The sequence below is a fragment of the Branchiostoma lanceolatum genome, chromosome 9 (genome assembly GCF_035083965.1).
Source record: "Branchiostoma lanceolatum isolate klBraLanc5 chromosome 9, klBraLanc5.hap2, whole genome shotgun sequence".
Classification (NCBI taxonomy): domain Eukaryota; kingdom Metazoa; phylum Chordata; class Leptocardii; order Amphioxiformes; family Branchiostomatidae; genus Branchiostoma; species Branchiostoma lanceolatum.
The window spans coordinates 5,216,110-5,238,773 of record NC_089730.1 but is presented as its reverse complement, the minus strand read 5'-3'; the positions used below and the strand labels follow the sequence as shown (position 1 = coordinate 5,238,773).

The 22,664-nt window shown below is 44.1% G+C and overlaps 1 protein-coding gene across 2 annotated transcripts; it reads left to right on the top strand.

Annotated features, from left to right (window-relative positions):
• Positions 1 to 6,038: 6,038 nt before the first annotated feature.
• Positions 6,039 to 22,664, top strand: LOC136442033 (uncharacterized). Of its 2 annotated transcripts, none has more exons than XM_066438626.1 (5): positions 6,039 to 6,151; positions 9,044 to 9,126; positions 9,428 to 10,112; positions 19,389 to 19,456; positions 21,298 to 22,664. In XM_066438626.1, exons 2-5 carry the CDS (start codon positions 9,076 to 9,078, stop codon positions 22,024 to 22,026), a joined length of 1,533 nt encoding a protein of 510 aa, XP_066294723.1. In that variant the 5' UTR covers positions 6,039 to 6,151; positions 9,044 to 9,075; the 3' UTR covers positions 22,027 to 22,664. The 2 variants fall into 2 exon arrangements, with proteins under 2 accessions (XP_066294723.1, XP_066294724.1); XM_066438627.1 differs by having other exon boundaries at positions 6,081 to 6,151; positions 9,057 to 9,126.

The window sequence follows — 22,664 nt, the reverse complement described above, 5'->3', positions numbered from 1 at the left end:
AATGAAACCGTATGGTAAGCAAACTTCCCAGGCGATATTTCCCCTATAGCCGACGTAGTTAGTTTGGCAGAGACCAATTTGTAGGAGTTTGTGGCCCCATGGCGTAAGGCCGCGTTCCATACCATGTTTGCGCTGAAGATTGCAAGCTGCATATCATTTGACCCAATCAAATCAGGATGAACCCCTACTCTTTTCGATAAGCGTAGTGAGTAAACAACCCTTATCACAAGGCCACCGTGCCACCGTGTTTTCCATCAAACGTTAGTTTTCCTTACGGTCTAAGTTGTTCGACAATACATGTATAATGTTTGATATTTCAATAGATTCATACAGCGAAAAAATTCAAAGGCCCCCCTTTCATTTTTGCAACATATAGTAGACTCCGTAAAAACCGGTTTTACTCGCACCAGTTGTAGTGGTATTCAAATAAGAAACCACTTTCTACCTGCTCAGTGAGCGCGTTGTGTCTAAACTGTCCTGCCGGCTTACTAACCGTGTAAATCTAAGCAAGAATCGAAAGGTAAGATTTTACCAAAATTTGCATTTTCTGGCCATGTCTGTTGGTGAATATTTCACAGAAATGTATAGTTTTTGTACCACCGGTGTTTGAATGCCATTCGATGTTAAATCTGACGCCTCAAACGTATTTATGTCACCCACCCAGTGTTTTCGTTGTGTTACCAGACTTTCGGATACACCCCAAATATTCCGGCTCGAACATAAAACCACATACTTGATTGGTAGAAAACGTCCTTCCGACGGTGGAGACGTCCCGTAAGGTTAGACGTGTATGGTTTTATTTTCTGGTCAAAACTCAACTACGACGTAATTTAACCAAGTGCGACGTATTTTGACATGGCGAACATACCTGGGCGAACAACGACGTAATTCGAACAAGTGGCCCACGCAATTACGATATACTTTAACCCTCATACACCCGAACGGGGTCATTTTTGACCCCAGGCGTGGATTTTGACGTGCTACTTGAACATGTTCGATCTGAAAAAAATTCCTTCCGTGACTTTGTCAGTAGACATCTATTCTAACCTCTCCTAATTTTCTGGGGATATTGGCACAATACTGTTAACATTATATAGGAAAGTCTGTGTTGAGTCCTCTGGGGTCATTTTTGACCCCAGCAAAAATAATGAGCTGTTTTTGAGACCTGCCCTCTGTAACTCCTAAACTGCATATTGTATGACCACCAAATTTTCAGAGGATGATGCACATGTGAATTAATTTGACCAGAACAAATTTTATGTCATAATGACGTAATATGACGTCATTATGACGCAATTTTATGTTATTCTATCCGCCATCTTGGATTTTGACCGATGACGTCATCAAATCAGCATAAAATAGTAATTCTAAATCATAAAAGTTACATTGGATTACATAAGATGATAACAAGGTAAGAAAATACATTTGGCGTACTAACAAAGCCTCGAAACGACATTGTTTTAACTGAAATTAGCAGATTTGGTAAAATATGCCTGTCAAAAACCTGTTGCCATGGCAACACCAAAAACGATGAACTTACTTTATAAATTTGAAATTTTTGTCAGGGACATTTTATGAAAAGTGACGAAGTTTGGTGGCTCTCGCGTAAGCTGTTCATTAGTTATGCAACATGAAATTTGGCGTGAGCTTCAAAAATCCCCTCCTGGTCTAAATAGGAATAGCTCAAGTCGGGTCCTTCTGATCTTTTTGCATAAATTATGATAATGAACGGGAATTTTTCAAACCTAAACATGCCAAAACATTCCTCTTACATTGATGAAGCAATGTACGGATAACAATTAGCGAAAAAAGTGAAAAGGGAAATTTCACTGAACAAAACATTTTGGGGTCATTTTTGACCCCGTTCAGTCATTTTAGTCGCAAAAAATAGGTTCGGGTATATGAGGGTTAAGGCAACTTCGACGTAGTTCACAACCTGCGTTAACACACGACTTAACCTACCGCTCCAGCCATCCATTACTGAGAAACTGACCATCTGATGCCAGAGGCAAACCAAGTTGATCAGTAAGTCACCATAACAGCAGTCCTTTATTTATAATCTCCCATCCAAGTAATTGCAGGGCGCAGTATACGTAATTAGGAGGTTTGCCGGGTATGCAATGCAAACAAACAAAACATATGTTGATGCTGCCACCTTATTAAGATACCCAGGCATAACAAAACACAACAAGAAAGGCAAGAAAAGTTTTGCCATGGCGACGATTAAGTGGCCATATGTAAGTGGTGTTTATGATTAACATTTTGAAGCTATGTTTTGACACATTGCAACTATGCCAGGCCGCGTGGCTAGTGGTTAAAATGTGTCTATTCATTCCATTACTGACAAAGTGACTATCCGATGCCGGAGGCAAACGAAGCTGGTATATAAGCCATCATAATAGCTGGAGCTAATGATAGCTGGAGCTAGTCTTGTTACCCATATGAATGAATTAAACCTAAATTTTCCCATTTTCATGTGAAATGAAGCACCACGATAACCACCTTTCGTTTTAAAACGTGGGAATTGATTGGTCAGCTATCTATTACTGAGAAACTGACCACATGAAATGAACCAACACAATGACCACCTTTAGTTTTTAAATGTAGGAATAGATTGGTCAGCTATCCATCACTGAGAAACTGACCAACCAATGCCGGAAGCCTTGCGAGGGGACAAGTAACTGAGGGTCTTCCTTAATGGATTTGAGCCTGATGATGATGAGAGCAAATAATATGCAACTAGAATTATAAACTACGATAATAGCTTAATAGATGACAGAAAGTTGAACTTGAATAAGAACATAACAATGGAGACTCATGTGCAGAAGCATCTCAGGAAATTCGCAGCAAACGAACGAGAATGGGTCAAGATGTACAAAGACGTGCACTGATTTGGTTGTAAATTGCAGTCTAACCGTAGGTCTGTCGATTCACAACTAAGAACAGTCAATATCATTATCATAATCATCATATCAGTTAAAGGCAGTGTAGGGAGTCGAAGCCTAACATTTACCTTGGGAACCAGGCTTCCTTTGGGCACAACAGATGGTGTCAAATACAAAGGATGCTCAACACAACCCAACATCTGCTTGGAGAAAACCCAAGTATTTACTACCAACTCGCCCCAAATTAGGGCGACCGGTAACACTGTGTTCGCTCTTGTATTAGTGTAAAAAAAGGACATCGTTTTGCGAATACCAGCAGTCGACATGCTTAAATACATACTAATGCAGCAAAGGGATCGTGAGTTTTGCTGCGAACATACGGACAACTGTAATCACAATACTCCTGCGAATGAAACCGTATGGTAAGCAAACTACCCAGGCGGATATTTCCCCTATAGCCGACGTAGTTAGTCTGGCAGAGGCTAATTTGTAGGAGTTTGTGGCCCCATGGCGTAAGGCCGCGTTCGAAACAAGGTTTGCGCTGAAGATTGCAATTTGCATATCATTTGACCCAATCAAATCAGGACGAACCCCTACTCTTTTCGATAAGCGTAGTGAGTAAACAACCCTTATCACAAGGCCACCGTGCCACCGAGTTTTCCATCAAACGTTAGTTTTCCTTACGGTCTAAGTTGTTCGATAATACATGTATTATGTTTGATACTTCAATACATTCTTACAGCGAAAAAAAATTCAAATGCCCCCCTTTCATTTTTGCAACGTATAGTAGACTCCGTAAAAACCGGTTTTACTCGCACCAGTTGTAGTGGTATTCAAATGAGAAACCACTTTCTACCTGCTCAGTGAGCGCGTTGTGTCTAAACTGTCCTGCCGGCTTACTAACCGTGTAAATCTAGGCAAGAATCGAAAGGTAAGATTTTACCAAAATTTGCATTTTCTGGCCATGTCTGTTGGTGAATATTTCACAGAAATGTATCGTTTTTGTACCACCGGTGTTTGAATGCCATTCGATGGTAAATCTGACGCCTTAAACGTATTTATGTCACCCACCCAGTGTTTTCGTTGTGTTACCAGACTTTTGGATACACCCCAAATATTCCGGCTCGAACATAAAACCACATACTTGATTGGTAAAAAACGTCCTTCCGATGGTGGAGACGTCCCGTAAGGTTAGACGTGTATGGTTTTCTTTTCTGGTCAAAACTCAACTACGACGTAATTCAGCCAAATGCGACGTAGTTTGACATGGTGCGCATACCTGGGCGAACAACGACGTAATTCAAACAAGTGGCTCACGCAATACGACTTAACTTACAACTACGATATACTTTAAGGCAACTTCGACGTAGTTCATGACTTGCTTTAATACGACTTAACCTACCGCTCCAGCTATCCATTACTGAGAAACTGACCATCTGATGCCAGAGGCAAACTAAGCTAATCAGTACGTCACCATAACAACAGTCCTTTACTTATAATCTTCCATCCAAGTAATTGCAGGGCGCAGTATACGTAATTAGGTGGTTTGCCGGGTATGCAATGCAAACAAACAAAACATATGTTGACGCTGCCACCTTATTAAGATATCCAGGCATAACAAAACAGAACAAGATAGGCAAGAAAAGTTTTGCCATGGCGACGATTAAGTGGCCATAAGTAAGTGGTGTTTATGATTAACATTTTGAAGCTATGTTTTGACACATTGCAACTATGCCAGGCCGCGTGGCTAGTGGTTAAAATGTGTCTATTCATTCCATTACTGACAAAGTGACTATCCGATGCCGGAGGCAAACCAAGCTGGTATATAAGCCATCATAATATCTGGAGCTAATGATAGCTGGAGCTAGTCTTGTAACCCATATGAATTAATAAAACCTAAATTTTCCCATTTTCATGTGAAATGAAGCACCACGATAACCACCTTTCGTTTTAAAACGTGGGAATTGATTGGTCAGCTATCTATTACTGAGAAACTGACCAAATGAAATGAACCAACACAATGACCACCTTTAGTTTTTAAATGTAGGAATAGATTGGTCAGCTATCCATCACTGAGAAACTGACCAACCAATGCCGGAGGCCTTGCGAGGGGACAAGTAACTGAGGGTCTTCCTTAATGGATTTGAGCCTGATGATGATGAGAGCAGATAGTTACCTGCAAATAATATAAAACTAGAATTATAAACTACGATAATAGCTTAATAGATGACAGAAAGTTGTACTTGAATAAGAACATAACAATGTAGACTCATAAGCATCTTAGGAAATTCACAGCAAACGAACGAGAATGGGTCAAGATGTACAAAGACGTGCACTGATTTGGTTGTAAATTGCAGTCTAACCTTAGGTCTGTCGATTCACAACTAAGAACAGTCAATATCATTATCATAATCATCATATTAGTTAAAGGCAGTGTAGGGAGTCGAAGCCTAACATTTACCTTGGGAACCAGGCTTCCTTTGGGCACAACAGATGGTGTCAAATACAAAGGATGCTCAACACAACCCAACATCTGCTTGGAGAAAAACCCAAGTATTTTTTACTACCAACTCGCCCCAAATTAGGGCGACCGGTAACACTGTGTTCGCTCTTGTATTAGTGTAAATAAAGGACATCGTTTTGCGAATACCAGCAGTCGACATGCTTAAATACATACTAATGCAGCAAAGGGATCGTGAGTTTTGCTGCGAACATACGGACAACTGTAATCACAATACTCCTGCGAATGAAACCGTATGGTAAGCAAACTTCCCAGGCGAATATTTCCCCTATAGCCGACGTAGTTAGTCTGGCAGAGGCTAATTTGTAGGAGTTTGTGGCCCCATGGCGTAATGCCGCGTTCCACACCAGGTTTGCGCTGAAGATTGCAAGCTGCATATCATTTGACCCAATCAAATCAGGACGAACCCCTACTCTTTTCGATAAGCGTAGTGAGTAAACAACCCTTATCACAAGGCCACCGTGCCACCGTGTTTTCCATCAAACGTTATTTTTCCTTACGGTCTAAGTTGTTCGACAATACATGTATTATGTTTGATATTTCAATACATTCTTACAGCGAAAAAATTCAAATGCCCCCCTTTCATTTTTGCATCATATAGTAGACTCCGTAAAAACCGGTTTTACTCGCACCAGTTGTAGTGGTATTCAAATAAGAAACCACTTTCTACCTGCTCAGTGAGCGCGTTGTGTCTAAACTGTCCTGCCGGCTTACTAACCGTGTAAATCTAGGCAAGAATCGAAAGGTAAGATTTCACCAAAATTTGCATTTTCTGGCCATGTTTGTTGGTGAATATTTCACAGAAATGTATCATTTTGTACCACCGGTGTTTGAATGCCATTCGATGGTAAATCTGACGCCTCAAACGTATTTATGTCACCCGCCCAGTGGTTTTGTTGTATTACTAGACTTTCGGATACACCCAAAATATTCCGGCTCGAACATAAAACATACTTGATTGGTAGAAAACGTCCTTCCTATGGTGGAAACTTCCCGTAAGTTTAGACGTGTATGGTTTTCTTTTCTGGTCAAAACTCAACTACGACGTAATTCAGCCAAAATGCGACGTAGTTTGACATGGCGCGCAAGTGGCCCACGCAATTACGATACACTTTAACCCTCATACACCCGAACGGGGTAATTTTTGACCCCAGGCGTGGATTTTGACGTGCTACTTGAACATGTTCGATCTGAAAAAAATTCCTTCCGTGACTTTGTCAGTAGACATCTATTCTAACCTCTCCTAATTTTCTAGGGATATTGGCACAATACTGTTAACATTATATAGGAAAGTCTGTGTTGAGTCCTCTGGGGTCATTTTTGACCCCAGCAAAAATAATGAGCTGTTTTTGAGACCTGCCCTCTGTAACTCCTAAACTGCATATTGTATGACCACCAAATTTTCAGAGGATGATGCACATGTGAATTAATTTGACCAGAACAAATTTTATGTCATAATGACGTATCATGACGTCATTATGACGCAATTTTATGTTATTCTATCCGCCATCTTGGATTTTGACCGATGACGTCATCAAATCAGCATAAAATAGTAATTCTAAATCATAAAAGTTACATTGGATTACATAAGATGATAACAAGGTAAGAAAATACATTTGGCGTACTAACAAAGCCTCGAAACGACTTTGTTTTAACTGAAATTAGCAGATTTGGTAAATATGCCTGTCAAAAACCTGTTGCCATGGCAACACCAAAAACGATGAACTTACTTTATAAATTTGAAATTTTTGTCAGGGACATTTTATGAAAAGTGACCAAGTTTGGTGGCTCTCGCGTAAGCTGTTCATTAGTTATGCAACATGAAATTTGGCGTGAGCTTCAAAAATCCCCTCCTGGTCTAAATAGGAATAGCTCAAGTCGGGTCCTTCTGATCTTTTTGCATAAATCATGATAATGAACGGGAATTTTTCAAACCTAAACATGCCAAAACATTCCTCTTACATTGATGAAGCAATGTACGGATAACAATTAGCGAAAAAAGTGAAAAGGGAAATTTCACTGAACAAAACATGTTGGGGTCATTTTTGACCCCGTTCAGTCATTTTAGTCGCAAAAATAGGTTCGGGTGTATGAGGGTTAAGGCAACTTCGACGTAGTTCACAACCTGCTTTAATACGACTTAACCTACCGCTCCAGCCATCCATTACTGAGAAACTGACCATCTGATGCCAGAGGCAAACCAAGTTGATCAGTAAGTCACTATAACAACTGTCCTTTGTTTATAATCTCCCATCCAAGTAATTGCAGGTCACAGTATACGTAATTAGGAGGTTTGCCAGGTATGCAATGCAAACAAACAAAACAAATGTTGACGCTGCCACCTTATTAAGATACCCATGCATAACAAAACACAACAAGAAAGGCAAGAAAAGCTTTGCCATGGCGACGATTAAGTGGTCATATGTAAGTGGTGTTTATGATTAACATTTTTATGCCATGTTTGGACACATTGCAACTAAGGTGCCAGGCCGTGTGGCTAATGGTTAAAATGTGTCTGTTCATTCCATTACTGACAAATTGAATATCCAGTGCCGGAGGCAAACGAAGCTGGTATATAAGCCATCATAATAGCTGGAGCTAATGATAGCTGGAGCTACTCTTTTGACCCAAATGGATGAATAAAACCTAATTTTTCCAATTTTCATATGAAAGGAACCACCTAGATAACCACCTTTTCTTTTAAAACGTGGGAATTGATTGGTCAGCTATCCATTACTGAGAAACTAACCATCCAATGCCACGATAACCGCCTTTGGTTTTAAACGCGGGAATTGATTGGTCATCTATCCATTACTGAAAAACTGACCATCCAATGCCGGAGGCTTCACGAGGGGACACGTAACCGGGGGTCCTCCTTTTAAGAGCAAAGGATTTGAGCCTGATGGTGATGACAGCAGGTAGTTATCCTGCAAATAATATAAAACTAGAATTATAAAAACATCTTTATCACTTTTTTACGGTACATGTATTCATAAGAAAATCAATTTATGTGAGATTCAAATAATCTGCTGCCATCTTTTTCTGCTTTGTTGCTACATGTTGGTCTGTATGCAGGTAACTAGCTGCTATAATAGTTGTATAAGTCGGGGAGGGGCATAAGAAGATTCATGACTGTGCCCAGCAATTACTTGGATGGGTGATTATAAGTAAAGGACCGTTGGTATGGTGATCTACAGATCAGCTTGGTTTGCCTCCGGCATTGTATGGTCAGTTTGTCAATAATGGATACCTGGAGCGGTAGGTCAAGGTCGTATTAAGAAGCAGGTTGTGAAGTCCATCGTTGTTGGCTGAACTTCGTTGTAGTTATGAGGTAAGTCGTAAGGGGGGCCAAGTTGTGTGAATTACCTCGTAGTTCGCCAAAGTACGTCGTGTCGTGTCAAACTACGTCGTAGCTGGTGGAATTACGTCGTAGTTAAGATTTGACTGGAATAGAAAACCATAGAAGTCCCGACCCGCGGTACTTCGGGTGATACGGAATGCACCGGCCGTCTTGTATTCTCCTCTAACGTGGTGTGCCTCCTCCTTAAATGGGCAGTTCAGTACTTGGGACAGGTCAGCCTACGTGTCGACATGATGAATACATGCACTACTGCACTGTGTTTTTCTTTCATTGCAGTTGTGTATTACAGTAACACTAAAGACCGGACAATGGCTGAATCGGCAAACTTGCAGAGGAGAATTATGTTGGAGCGGGCCAAGGTACGTAGAGTTAAATTGTGAAGATGAAGTATTCTTTGTGTGTGTGTGTGTGTGTGTGTGTGTGTGTGTGTGTGTGTGTGTTTGTGTGTGTGTGCGCGCGCGCGCGCGTGTGTGTGTGTGAATGTGTGAATGAATGAATAGCATAACTCGAGAAGCTGCGGATGGATCCTTATGCCACTTGGGATGTAAGCAGGCTAGGGGGTGAAAAACGATGGTCAACTTCGAGAATTGGCCTCCTAGCGGTTTCATTCGTTACTGCAGCGAAACTTTTGGGTTTGATATATCGTTGTTATCATTTCAGGTGGCGGAACAAGCGGAGAGATACGAAGACATGGTGAAGTGCATGAATGAGCTGGTGGAGACGGGCGAGCCGCTGACGACTGAAGAGAGGAACCTGCTGTCCGGGGCCTACAAGAAGGTGGTGGGCTCCCGAAGGTCCGCCTGGCGGGTCGCCATGTCCATTCATCAGAAGTCGGAATCCCAGAGAAAATGGGAGGAAGTGAAGGGGGTACAGATGAAGATTGAGACGGAGTTGAAGGAGATGTGCGGCGACGTCTTGGCGCTCCTTGACAAGTTCCTCATCCCCGGAGTCGACGAACTGGAGGCCGAAGTCTTCTACCACAAGATGATGGCAGACTACTACGGTTACCTGACGGAAATCCTCGAAGGTAGCGAGAGAGAGGATATGGTGACAAAAGCCAACGAGTCCTACGAGAAAGCGTACGCGAAGGCTACTACCGAGCTGGCCCCAGCACACCCCGTACGACTGGGGGTGGCGCTGAGTTTTTCAGTGTTCCACTACGAGATCCGACATGACCCCAAAGAAGCGTGTCGGGTGGCGAAGGAGGCGTTTGACGCGGCGTTAGAGTTGATTGACGGCCTCAAAGACGAAGCGTACAAAGACAGCAGCCTGATCATGCAGCTACTCCGGGACAACCTCACGGTTTGGACGAGCGAGGAGGAAGACCAGGGAGAGTCTGCCTCCGGTATTGTATTGTTAGTTTCTCAGTAATGGATAGCTGGTGCGGTAGGTTAACCCTATCTAGACGGGCTTTTTTTAGACTTCCTTGACGGGGGGGGGGGTCATTCGCCCGTCATAACTTCAGAACGATATGTGGTATAATCACCAAATTTGCAGAGAATGATGCTTAGTCATGAAATTACTGTTACGACTAGTGGTGGGTACCGGTACATAAAATTCAGGTCCGGTCCAGGTCCAGGTCCAGAGGGTCAGGTCCAGGTCCGGACCTGTACCTGTACCTGATTATAGTAGTGTCGCAGTGCATCATATTTTGGAGAGCGAGACACACGTAAAAATCTCCAAACGTCATGTCTGGAGCGATATAATTTCTTAGGTTTGCACTTTGTCTCAAAATTATAACTGTACTCTTCTCGCCGTCTGTTTACTCATCCTTTAAGTGTTTCTATATATGATTCGCAGCTAACATCATCGAAAACGACTCGTTAAATCTGCTGTTTTGTATTTTCGTAGACCGGTTATGTGGCCGCCTGCTGGTAGCCTAGTACTATGAATTTTGTAATCGGTCCATAGGCCGGTCCACTGATTCTTTTACGGACCGTTTTTTTGTGGACCGGTCCAATAAGAATTACCGGCTTTGTACCGGCACACGGTTCCTGTACCCACCCCTAGTTATGACGTATTTGACGTAAATATGACGTCATAAATGTAATTTTTTTGCTAAAATCGTCTAAATAGGGAATTCCTGTCTATTAGCTGCTTGTGCATTGAAAATAGATCTATCATTACCTTCGCCGAGAAGGTTATGCAGAGGGTAGCGTTTGTGTTTTTGTGTGTTTGTGTGTGTGTAGTGGACCAGCATAACTCGAGAATGCCTTTATGGACTGTCTTGGTATTTGGTATGTTGGTAGGTTTTATGAGACCTAAAAACGATTAGATTTTGGGTCCCCTAGCGGCTTCTTACGGTACTACAGCGGAACTTTGATATCTCGTGTTCTGGACATGCTATGGAACTGATTTTTAAGTAGTAGATAGATCTTTGGACAGGGAGCAAGTGGTATGGGGTTGGGCCCCCTAGCGGCTTTTTTTGAACTGCAGGAGCAGGTTTTGCATCTGACTTTGAAAGGGAATAACTCAAAGGCGTGATGGATGGTAATGATTTTTGGTACGCAGATAGCTTGAGTGATGCTGTACATGATTAGATACTTCTTATGAAAATCTAATTTGCATAATTAATGAGGAAAGAGTATACATCCATCAAATTCCATTATAGGACTCTGAAACATGTGACATATGTAAGTGAGGAAGAGAGAAATTATATCAATTGATATAAACTATTCAAATGAAGACTTCAATTGCATAATTAATACTAAAACAAGATGGCCTTGATGGATGGTCAGGATTTTTAGTATATAGATAGCTTGTGTTATGCTTAGTATGATTAGACGATAATCATGCAAATCAGATTCTAATTTGCATAATTGATGATAAATATTAGCATAACCTTCTTGGTTAAGCTCATAATTTGTTAAGCTCATACTTTGGACATGTCATATTCTAAATCAATCAACTAGTATGATTTGTAATTGATGAGAAGCACTCCTAATACGTCAGTCATAAAGGTTAGAATCATTTGGCGAAGGTATGAGGTCGTGGAACTCTAGTTCCAATATACAATTTGAACAGAATTTCTGGAACGGAGAGAGACCTTTATCCGTATCTAGCTTGCTCTCCAAAATAGTGGAATATTCGCAACGCCACACCCATCCCCCGCGCCTCCGACCGGTGATGGAGATGAGATAAGGAGTGCGGAAAAAGTCCCCATCCCCGACCAGAACGCGAGGCAAATGCTTCCGGCGAGCACCAATAGGGAGGGTGGGCGGGCAGGGGAAGAAGCCACCTTACTGCACCCCCCCCCCCAACCTTCCCACCCTTACCCTACTGTTTCCCGTCGGTGCCACCTACCCTTCGCCTTTACCCCCCAAATCCCCGCCTGCTTTCTCTCCCCACAGGCAAACTACGCACTTCCTGCTGTGTTTCCCCCTCTTTATATACTCCCGCCCTTCTTAGCACACCTGCACTGTTACATAACCCTTCTGATTGGTTACCATCTATCAATTAGATAATTAGGCACCTGTCGGAGGCGCGCGGGGCCAGGCGTAGCGCTGCGAATAGTGGAATATTCGCAACGCCACACCCATCCCCCGCGCCTCCGACCGGTGATGGAGATGAGATAAGGAGTGCGGAAAAAGTCCCCATCCCTTGACCACCTCCCTCTCCCTGCACTGGCGAGCCCACATCCCCCTCCTTTTCCCTTTTCCCAATCCTCACCTCCCAAACCTCTCCCTTTCCCCTAACCTTCTTCACCAGAAGATTTGTCATTAACGACGCATAACACCTCCGCCTTTCTCCAATTCTTTTAATGCAGTATAGGATACATTATATTATTCACTGTGAAATGACCCACATCCTTATCTATCCCATCCTCTCCTTCCACAGCGGCACAAAACCTTTCAACTCATTCAGATCCTTGTACAACTGGATTAAGTTAGCGACGCTTGACACACGTCCGTCAGAAGTACTCAGGGCTGCTGCCAAGTTCCCTGCTGGGCTATTAGCCTGCATTACCTTAGCCAACTTCATATAATGTTCCGCAGTCGGCTCAGCGAACCACCCTACATGGGCCATTATATCCTGCTTAGACGACCCCGCAAACGCCAAAGTCAAGGCACACCCCGTCCTAAAACTATGTCCCGTTTCCCCTTCATCCAGGTTTGCCGCTCTTAAGTGTACCCTTAATCTGGCCTCTGCTGCCCCAGGCGAAAACGGGTTTTCCGTAATTTCGCCCTTAGCTGAGGTAGCTCTGAAATACATACCCCGTCACAAGGGACAGCCCTACTTCCTTACAAATATCCCAGTACATCTCCAGACCACTGACTGGGCAGATAGTCGTGTTTTCCAGTCTCCTGATCCCAAACACATTAGGTCTATCGGCCCTGACTGTCTTGCCCTCGGTGTGATTGAACAATAGCCCACCTCTATCTGGATATACCATAATTTCATTGACCTTTGTGTGACCCAACTCGACAAACCTATCACCCGCAAACATGGCCATCTTGAAAAACGCACTATCCCTTGCTAGTATATAAATATCCTTTGGGGAGATGTCTTCCTCCACTAATTTAGCATTGATGTAGAGAGACAACTTTTCCAACTTGTCAGGGAAAAAAGGGATGGCCTGCTTTGGTATCACTAAAGCACTTGACTGCTCCCTTTTAATGGCTGCTAGGTAATCTTTCACCTTCCTATGCGCCGCAGGGTTCCCCAAACCCGGACCATCCTTACCCCCTCCGACTCTACCCACAGCTGTGAATATAGCCCTTAACTTTCCTATCATGGCGTCTACCGTGCCTGCCGCTAGCCTGCGGGGGCAAACACAATCTGCAGCTTGTGGCAGACCTAAAGACGGACAGTTGTTTACATGAACTTTTGTTTTCCCTTTCCCGTCTTTCCAAACTAGAAATCTCAACACATCTTGAGGAGAGGCGGACATCACATCTTTAGGTTGTGGGAGCGATGCCAGAAATACTTCCAATTCCTTATGTAGCGCTGATTTTTGTTTCATGTATTTCGTCACCGAATGCTCTACCTGCTTAATCCTAGCATCCAAACTAGCAATATCAATAGGCTGCGACAATGTCGTCTTAAGCATTCCCACACGTTTTCTAGCGTAACCGCACATTTGGCAAAAGTTAAAAGATTCATCGTTCGGGTGTGCACATTCTGGGCATGCCACCGCTGGACTGCAAAATCTTGGGACTCTAGGTAGAACCTGTAAACAATAAATACAAAGACTCCATATAGTCTGTTGCCTCATACATTTGTCTTTTATTTCATAGAATTCACACACATTATGTACATTGATAGCCCCAAAGTCACTAACAAAAAAACCCTCTATACTACGTGACAAATTACCACCTAATCTCCCATGCCCATAGGTCCCATTCTAAAGGGCATGGAGACCACCCTGCGGGCGAGGGAACATTCACCACCCCAAACTCCCCTTTGCGCCCCAACCGGGTGCGCTTAACTGCCGCTGCTGCCAAAATTGGCCACCAATACTTGACGGGTGAAGTCTGCGGCGCTACCACCAAACATGGATATCGGCATTGCCTTACGTGGTTTATCACTTGCCCCACCAAGGTCACCGGCGGGAACACATATCCATTACCACACTTGCGAAGATCCTCCCCAAACTGTTGGGCGAAAAAATCCACTGCCGTTGCCCCCCGAGCTGGGAACGGAGCGATAAAGTTGGCCAACTTGGCATTGGATGGTACTGCCATACAGTCTATACCATATGTACACCCTTCTGTCACCAACTTCTTCCACGCCTTCTCAGTAAGTGTCATGTCCCCCTCCGAATAAGACCTAGACGGCATATCCGCGGGGTTGTCCTTAGACCTTATGTATGCCATGGACACGGAGCAGTTCAGGTTCAAGGATAGGAAAAATATGTCTTTCAATACATCAAAGATCTGTTTCGACTTCCTTCCTTGAGCCCTCCATGCGTACAATAATGCCTGATTATCCACCTGCACATGAACCCTAGCATTTTTACACTTATCCACAGCCGCTTCCATAACATACTTAACCGCCAATGCTTCCTTTACATTGATATGGAGAGCTTTCTCCTGCTGTGACCAAGCATCACCCACTACCATCTGGGATTCCCTCCCCGGGTCTATCACACCACCCCAACGAGAATCGGAGGCATCTGACGCCAACTGTATGGTCAGATGTCGTTCCTCTCTCCAAGGAAACGTTCCCTGCCACTCATCCAAGAAGCCCCAATGCTCCACTTCCTTCCTCAGATCTCCCCGTATATAAATCATCTTATCCGACCGAATCGCCTGAGCAATAGCCAGATTGCACTCCCTCGTAAACAACATAGCCCCAGGCACCGCTACCGCAAACGAAACTATCTTCCCTACGAATTTTTGCAACGTCTTCACTGGGACTCTCCCATCCTTAAGTATCTGCAATCTTAAATCCTTAAAGCTTCCCTTCTTTACCTCCGGGATTGCAAAGGCCATCAACAAAGAATTTACTATCATCCCTAGGAATGTCAGAACTTGGGTTGGGACCAGAACTGATTTTCCCAGATTTAAGAAATATCCCAACCTGACTAACATTGTAGTCAACAAAAAGATGGCCTGCTCCGCCCTCCTGAAACAAGTAGCATCGTCTGCCACTACATTCTGACCTGGCGTTACCAACTGCCCCGCATGCCTGTCATCGATGTACTGCGTAGAGGGGACCCCTACTCGCCTGACATAACCTGTCACCGCTAAACCCAAAGTGTTATAAATCCACGCTGACAAGGACCAGCCAAATGGTATACATGTGCAAACAAATATGAAACCGCCCCACTCGAAGCCTAGCAACCTTCTGGACTGTTGGCAAACTGACACATGATCGTACCCCGACTTATCATCACATTTAGTCTGATAACTCCCTCTATGTACATAACGCGTAACATCCATCAACTTGTCTAATGAGAATGGTATGGCCCTAGTGAAAAGGTTGAGGAAACGCATATCGCAACAAAGACGCGGCTTGGACGGTTCAACTGTCAAAGGCATGACTAGATGCGGTGGTTCCACCTCCCCCACTTTCCCCCATAACTGAACCGCCCCTGTTAACAAACGCTCCTCAATCGTCTCACTTATGAACCTCACAAAACTCTTGCATGACAGCCCATTCGGGAAGATCTTTCTTGGGGGAAATGATGCATCATAATGCTGCCCCTGCCAAACCCCTTTATAAGGTACGATAAAATCCTCTACATTGACACCCTTAGTAATCCAAGTTAACAACATGTCCTTATTCGTGTGTTCCATTAATACCAACTCCCATTCTTCGACATAGTTATGGATATTGCCTGCTATAAAGTCATTAGGGTTTCTAAACTTGACCATGGCAGCGTTGCCATGACTAACACCCTCTACAACGTCGCTGAAGGTAGGAGCTGGCGGGCTGGTGTTGTCCCAAGGCTGACTGTTGCTATTCACCCACGAGTAACTCTCCCGTTTATTGCGAACAGCTGCTTCTGGGTCGAAGAGAGGGTCACATTCCCACTCTGGCACATCAAACAAACCCTTGGAGCGATAGAGCTGTAAAGAACCAACGAACCAATATAAATACCTTTTACACTTTTAAAAACTTTTTTTAAAGTCAGCCCTGGGAAACACCAACCCACAAAGGTGGGGATAAGGGAACAGGAAGCCCCTGGTGCTTGCCATGGCGCTACATTTTACAAAAACAAAAATACCACGAAAATAACGCTAATTCTAATGTACCAAAACACACATTATAAGTCAGAGTCCAATATATGCATCAACCACTCAAACTTTATTCGCAAATCCTGTCCGGTCCGGTCCGTTACACACCGAAATATTCAAATCACGGTACAAGTACCTTTGAGAAAAACAAACTTCTTCACATTTCTTCTTTCTGTGTCACAATTCAGGTACCATGCAAATATTTCAGTTTCTTCACATTTCGCCTTTCCGTGTCGCTTGACGTTTCAACCACACATTTCAAACTTTCTTCACAATTCCTCTTTCTATGCCTAAAAAATACACATTTCAGCTACAGAAATTCAGACACAATACAAACTATTTCACTTCTCTTTCCGTATTGCTATACGTTTTGTATCAAAACTTTCTTCACATTTCCTTTTCCTGCCTTGTTAATCACTTACAAAATACAAAATACATATTTCCAACTTTTCTGACATTTTCCCTATCAGAATGATACAGCGAGTCTACATTTCATCTTTCTGCATTGTGACACATTCACGTCTACACATTTCAAACTTTCACATTTCCTTTACTTCTGCATTGACACAGGCCCACCAAACCACATCAAGCCTTTCCTTTTTTTTCCACATTTCTTTTCTTATTTGCAATGTCATTACTCACAGAATACACAAATACATATCTCAGTCTTTTTTGTCATTTTCAGACACGGTACTATTATTTCTATCCCTCTCTCTACCTCTATACTGACGCCTACGCACAGGACACCGGGCTATCAGGTGCTCAGTACTCCCACAGGCGTAGCACCTCCTATCACCCCTATTATTATTGCCAAACATTCGAGGCTCAGAGGACTGGTGGTAAGGGTGATAACTCCTTTGCGTCTGTTGTACAGCCACCAGGCCACCTTGACGCTGCTGACTATGCTGGGTCGTGCCCACAATACCTGTCACTCTTTTAGTCACTTTTCTTGTTGCATCAGTAGAATACACCTCACGGATAGCTAGTTTCAAGTTCGGATCATGGCGGTGTAAACGCAGAACTTCGGCCGCAGCCTGGTAGTCTTCCGACTTTCTATGGCCCTCACGCTTTGCTGCCGCCGCCAGGTCTTCTACGAGTTGCATGGCTGACCCGGGATCGAACAACGAGTCCGGCCGTTGAACGATGCTTCTTAAATCACGGAGGATAGCCCTCACCCCGGCCTGTCCCCTCTGGAACCCCTCCACGGTGGCTTGCAGCGATCTCACAAGCTGGAAGAGTTCCTACACAAACAACATATAAGGTGTCATCCATAAATAGGCTAACACTCCACGTGTCTTTGACCACACAGGCTATCACCCCCAACAGCCATACAGTCCATCGCGCAATAACACTTCCACCACACAGGTTATCACCACATAAGCTCTCTCTCCACTCATGTTATCCCTCCACGGGGTAACTTTCCACAGGTTAATCCCCACACAAACTCACGGCCACACAGGCTCACGGCCACACAGGCTCTCGGCCACACAGGCTCTCGGCCACACAGGCTCTCGGCCACACAGGCTCTCGGCCACACAGGCTCTCGGCCACACAGGCCGCATATCCCATATATTTTCATCCACATGTTAAGCACACACCAAATTATTCCACAAGCCATAACGTGCTAACAAAATATCCCCCTATAACCATCTCAACATGCAGTAGACAAAATTGAAAACACGAAAACACAACAAAAAATAACAACCACAAAAACGCGTAACTGGTCTACCTCAACTAATACCCCTGAAAATTCCCTTAACCTTGCACTACTAGTATCCAAAAACAACTTCCGTTACCTCTTGCTGTGGGAGTGGGGGGGCGGCGGCATCCTGATCAGGCTGGCCCTGCGGCTGTTGTATCTGCTGTACCTGCTGAGCAACTGGCGCTGCCTGTGGCTGCTGGGCTACGACAGGAGGTGGCTGTGGACCCCAATCATACACACACAAAAACGTCAGAACATATAAATCAATCTTGAGCCAGAGAATATCACAGCAAACCTCGCTAACGCACGCTCGCCCTACGCAAGGCCAAAGGTCAAAGGTTACAGACATCCACGCGAGACTTTAAAACGAGAAAAACGACGCCATTATTCAAAACAAACACGAAACCACTCTATGACAAAAACGTTCCCCTTCCACAACAGTACGAACAAAATCTTTTGACCCATACTACCTGTCCCTGTTGTAAATTCGGGGCCGGAACTCCTGCCTGCCCTGGAGGGGCTGCCTGTGGCGCTTGCTGTGGTGCCTGGACGCCCTGCACGCCAAGAACTGGGGCTGCCTGCTGCGGCGGAGCTTGGATACCCCCACCGGGAACTGGGGCTGGCTGCTGCGGCTGTGCTAGGATACCCCCACCGGGAACTGGAGCTGCCTGCTGCAGTGGTGGTTGCATACCCACGCCGGGAACTGGAGCTGCATGCTGCTGTGGTGCTTGGATACCCACGCCGGGAGCCGGGGCTGCAGGCTGCTGCTGACGCGCTCCTTGGGCTGCGGGAGCAGGCCCTGCCGCCTGCCGAAGTGCCGCGCGCACGGCGCCCGGTGCAGGAGGGTTCGGGACCTGAGCCATGCCGCCAAATCCCCGACTGCCTTCTCTCCCCACAGGCAAACTACGCACTTCCTGCTGTGTTTCCCCCTCTTTATATACTCCCGCCCTTCTTAGCACACCTGCACTGTTACATAACCCTTCTGATTGGTTACCATCTATCAATTAGATAATTAGGCACCTGTCGGAGGCGCGCGGGGCCAGGCGTAGCGCTGCGAATAGTCTACATCTTCGTTCGTCGGGCGTTCCGACCCGCGGTCGGGCCGGTACCTCGGGTGATACGGGATACACCGGCTGTGTTTCATCCTCCTCTAACGTGCCCAAGGTGTGGCCCTTTTTGTAAAATAAATACCTACGCGTATACATTACTAAACTGTTGATTTTTTGTTCCATTGCAGTTGTGTTTCACTGTAACACTAAAGACCGGACAATGACTGACAAGGAGGTGTTGATCCAGAGGGCCAAGGTACATAACGTTCTTTATCTCCATGAAAAATGGAGATATAGTTTTGTTGTGTCTGTGTGCCTGTCTGTCTGCTTGTCTGTCTGTTTGTGTTTCCGGACGACTGTAGTCAGCATAACTCAAGAACCTCTTGATGGATTACGATGATATTTGGTATGTGGGCAGGTGTTGTGAAGCCGAAATTCAAGGTCGATTTTGGGCTGCCTGGTATGTGACCTTGGTACTGCAGCTCAAATTCCATTTTTGTATCTCTTGACCTGGACGTGCTATGGTCTTGATTTTTTTGGTGGCAGATGGTGTAATGAAGAAGTGGTGTGGGTTTGGGCCCCCTAGCAGCTTACTCTGGAACTGCAGGGGCGTTATTGTGAAAATATTCTAAGGAGAATAACTGAACAAAGGAACGGCGGATTTCCATGAAATTTAGTATGCGGGTAGATTAAACAGAGATGTACACAATTAAGTGCAAATTATGCTAATTGGGACTTGATTTGCATAGCACATGAGGGAAATCTATATTTTCAGTGTTTTCCATTATAAGACTCAAATACATGTAATTTATGTAGTTTATGGAAAGTGGAGCATCAACAGATACCAATTATGCAAATGGATTCCTAATTTGCATAATTAATGCAAAAACACCCCAATTCATCTAATTGTGAAATTATAGGACTATCAATATTGCAACATGTGTAAGTAAGATAAAGGTGTTTATGGTTAAGCATATATTACGTAAATGTGTAAGTCATTTGCATAAATAGAATTGTTCATGGAGATATGAGGTCGCGGATCTATATTTTCAGTGTTTTCCATCATAAGAATCAAATACATGTAACAGATGTGGTTTATGGCAAGTAGAGCATCAACAGATACCAATTATGCAAATATATTCCTAATTTGCATAATTAATGCAAAAGTACCATTATTCATTTAAGAGGAAAATGATAGGACTGTCAATATTGCAACATGTGTAAGTTAGATAAAGGTGTTTATGACCAAGCATATATTATGTAAATGTGTAAAAAAACAAAATACTTCATGGAAAAAGGTTGATTATGCTTTTGACGAGACAAAAGAATATATCAACAAAGGCTAAAAATAATTCATGGAGATATGAGGTCGTGGAACTCTTGTTTAACAATGTCTGTGTGCCTCTCTGTGTGTGTCTTTGTGTGTGTGTGTGGTATGGTGTGTGTGTGTTTTCGTAATAACATTCGTAAAGCAACATCTACTAATTCATAAACCAAAATGCGCCTGAAATTGCATGAAAGGGTTTTTTGTATCAAGCAATAAGTGTATAATCGAGTTGACAAACTTGAACTTAATGTACAGATTTAATTCTAATTTAGGAATTTATTTGTTTTAGGAATTTATCAAATGCCTAAAGCCTAGTTTTATTTAGCTGCTGTACTCAGCTAATTAACATCAACATTGTCTTGAGTATTTATCTATCCAGCTGTAGTTGCTTAAGTAACAGTTAACCTGCATTTTTCTAAAATTGTTTAATGATAGCAACGGTTGGGATGTATGCAGGGGGTGAAGTCTGCCATCTCTGATCACTTGGTAATACCTTCGTGAAAAGGTTATTCTTTCGGTGCCGTACGTCTGTGTTTATGTGTGTGTGTTTGTGTGTGTGTGTGTGTGTGTGTGTGTGTGTGTGTGTGTGTGTGTGTGTAGCATAGCCCGAGAAACTGTGGATTGATCCTTATGATATTAGGGATGTGATTAGCCTACTAACTAGTCGGAATACGAACGCCAACCTAGAAGATAGCTATATGACTCCTAGCGGATTGTTTCGGTACTGCAGCGGAACTTCCGGTGTTGATACCTTCTTGTCATCATTCCAGGTTTGGGAACAAGCGGAGCAGTACGATACAATGGCGAAGTGTATGAAGGAGCTGGTGGAGATTCCGATTAAGATGCTGACGACTGAGGAAAGGAACCTGCTGTCCGTGGCCTACAAGAACGTGGCGGGCTCCCTGAGGTCCGCCTGGCGGGTCGTCACGTCCTTGGATCAGAAGAAGGCCGACCAGGGACTGGAGGAGTCGGACATCGGGCGGCAGGCGGCGAAGTGGTTACAGGAGAAGGTGGAGACGGAGATGAAGGAGGTGTGCGGCGACGTCTTGGCGCTCCTTGACAAGTTCCTCATCCCCGGAGTCGACAATCTGGAGACCGTCGACCGTCCGGAGGTCGTTATCGAGTCTGAAGTCTTTTACCACAAGATGAAGGGAGACTACGATCGCTACCTGACGGAAATCAGCGAAGGTAGCGAGAAAGAACACCTGGTGACGAAGGCCAAGGTGTCCTACGAGAAAGCGCACGAGAAGGCCTCCGGGCTGCCCACGACGAATCCCATACGCTTGGGGCTGGCGCTTAACTTTTCAGTGTTCCACAACGAGATCCGAAATGACGGCGAAGAAGCGTGCCGGGTGGCGAAGGAAGCGTTCGACGATGCTATATCGGTGATGGACAAGCTACCCGAGGATACATACAAAGACAGCAACCTGATCATGCAGCTACTCCGGGACAACCTCACACTCTGGTCGAGCGAGCAAGAAGACCAGGGTGATAACTAGATCACCCCCTCTCCCATCTTAAACACATCTGAAACACAACATTGCCTGTTCAACCCTTGAAACTGTGTCCCCATAACACGTATACTTGTTGAGTCAATGCCAACTTTTGTCTTTGTCTTATACCTACTTTATGCCGTATTACTTCTGTTTGGATGATGATCTACCTCTGAGCTTATTGATTTCATACTGAGTAATTGTATGAACCATCTTTGTTGTTTGGTCTATAATTATGTTTTTTTGTAAGATACGTTCCAAAGGCGCTGTCAGGGGTCCCCTCCCCCGGCTAGGAGCGCGGTTGCTAGTATAGTCAGACCAGTTTGATGAGGGTATGGGCTCGGTTTTGCCAATAAAGTAGAACTATGATTGTGTCATCTTTTATGGTGTTAGTGTTGATTTTATCAGGCATGTACTTGGTTTTGGTGTTCAGCTGAAAAAGTTAGTGTTTAGCCCGGAAACAGTTATCAAGCCTGTCTACTGTTTAGATATGACGTTACCATTTTAGCAAGACCAGTGTTATGACGTACTGACCTGTTGTGGTGTTAATGTAGATTTTACAAGGCATGAACTTGGTTTTGGTGTCCAGTCGGAAAACTTGGTGTTAGTCCAAAAGGTACTAATAAAGCCTTCTCCAGAAATGA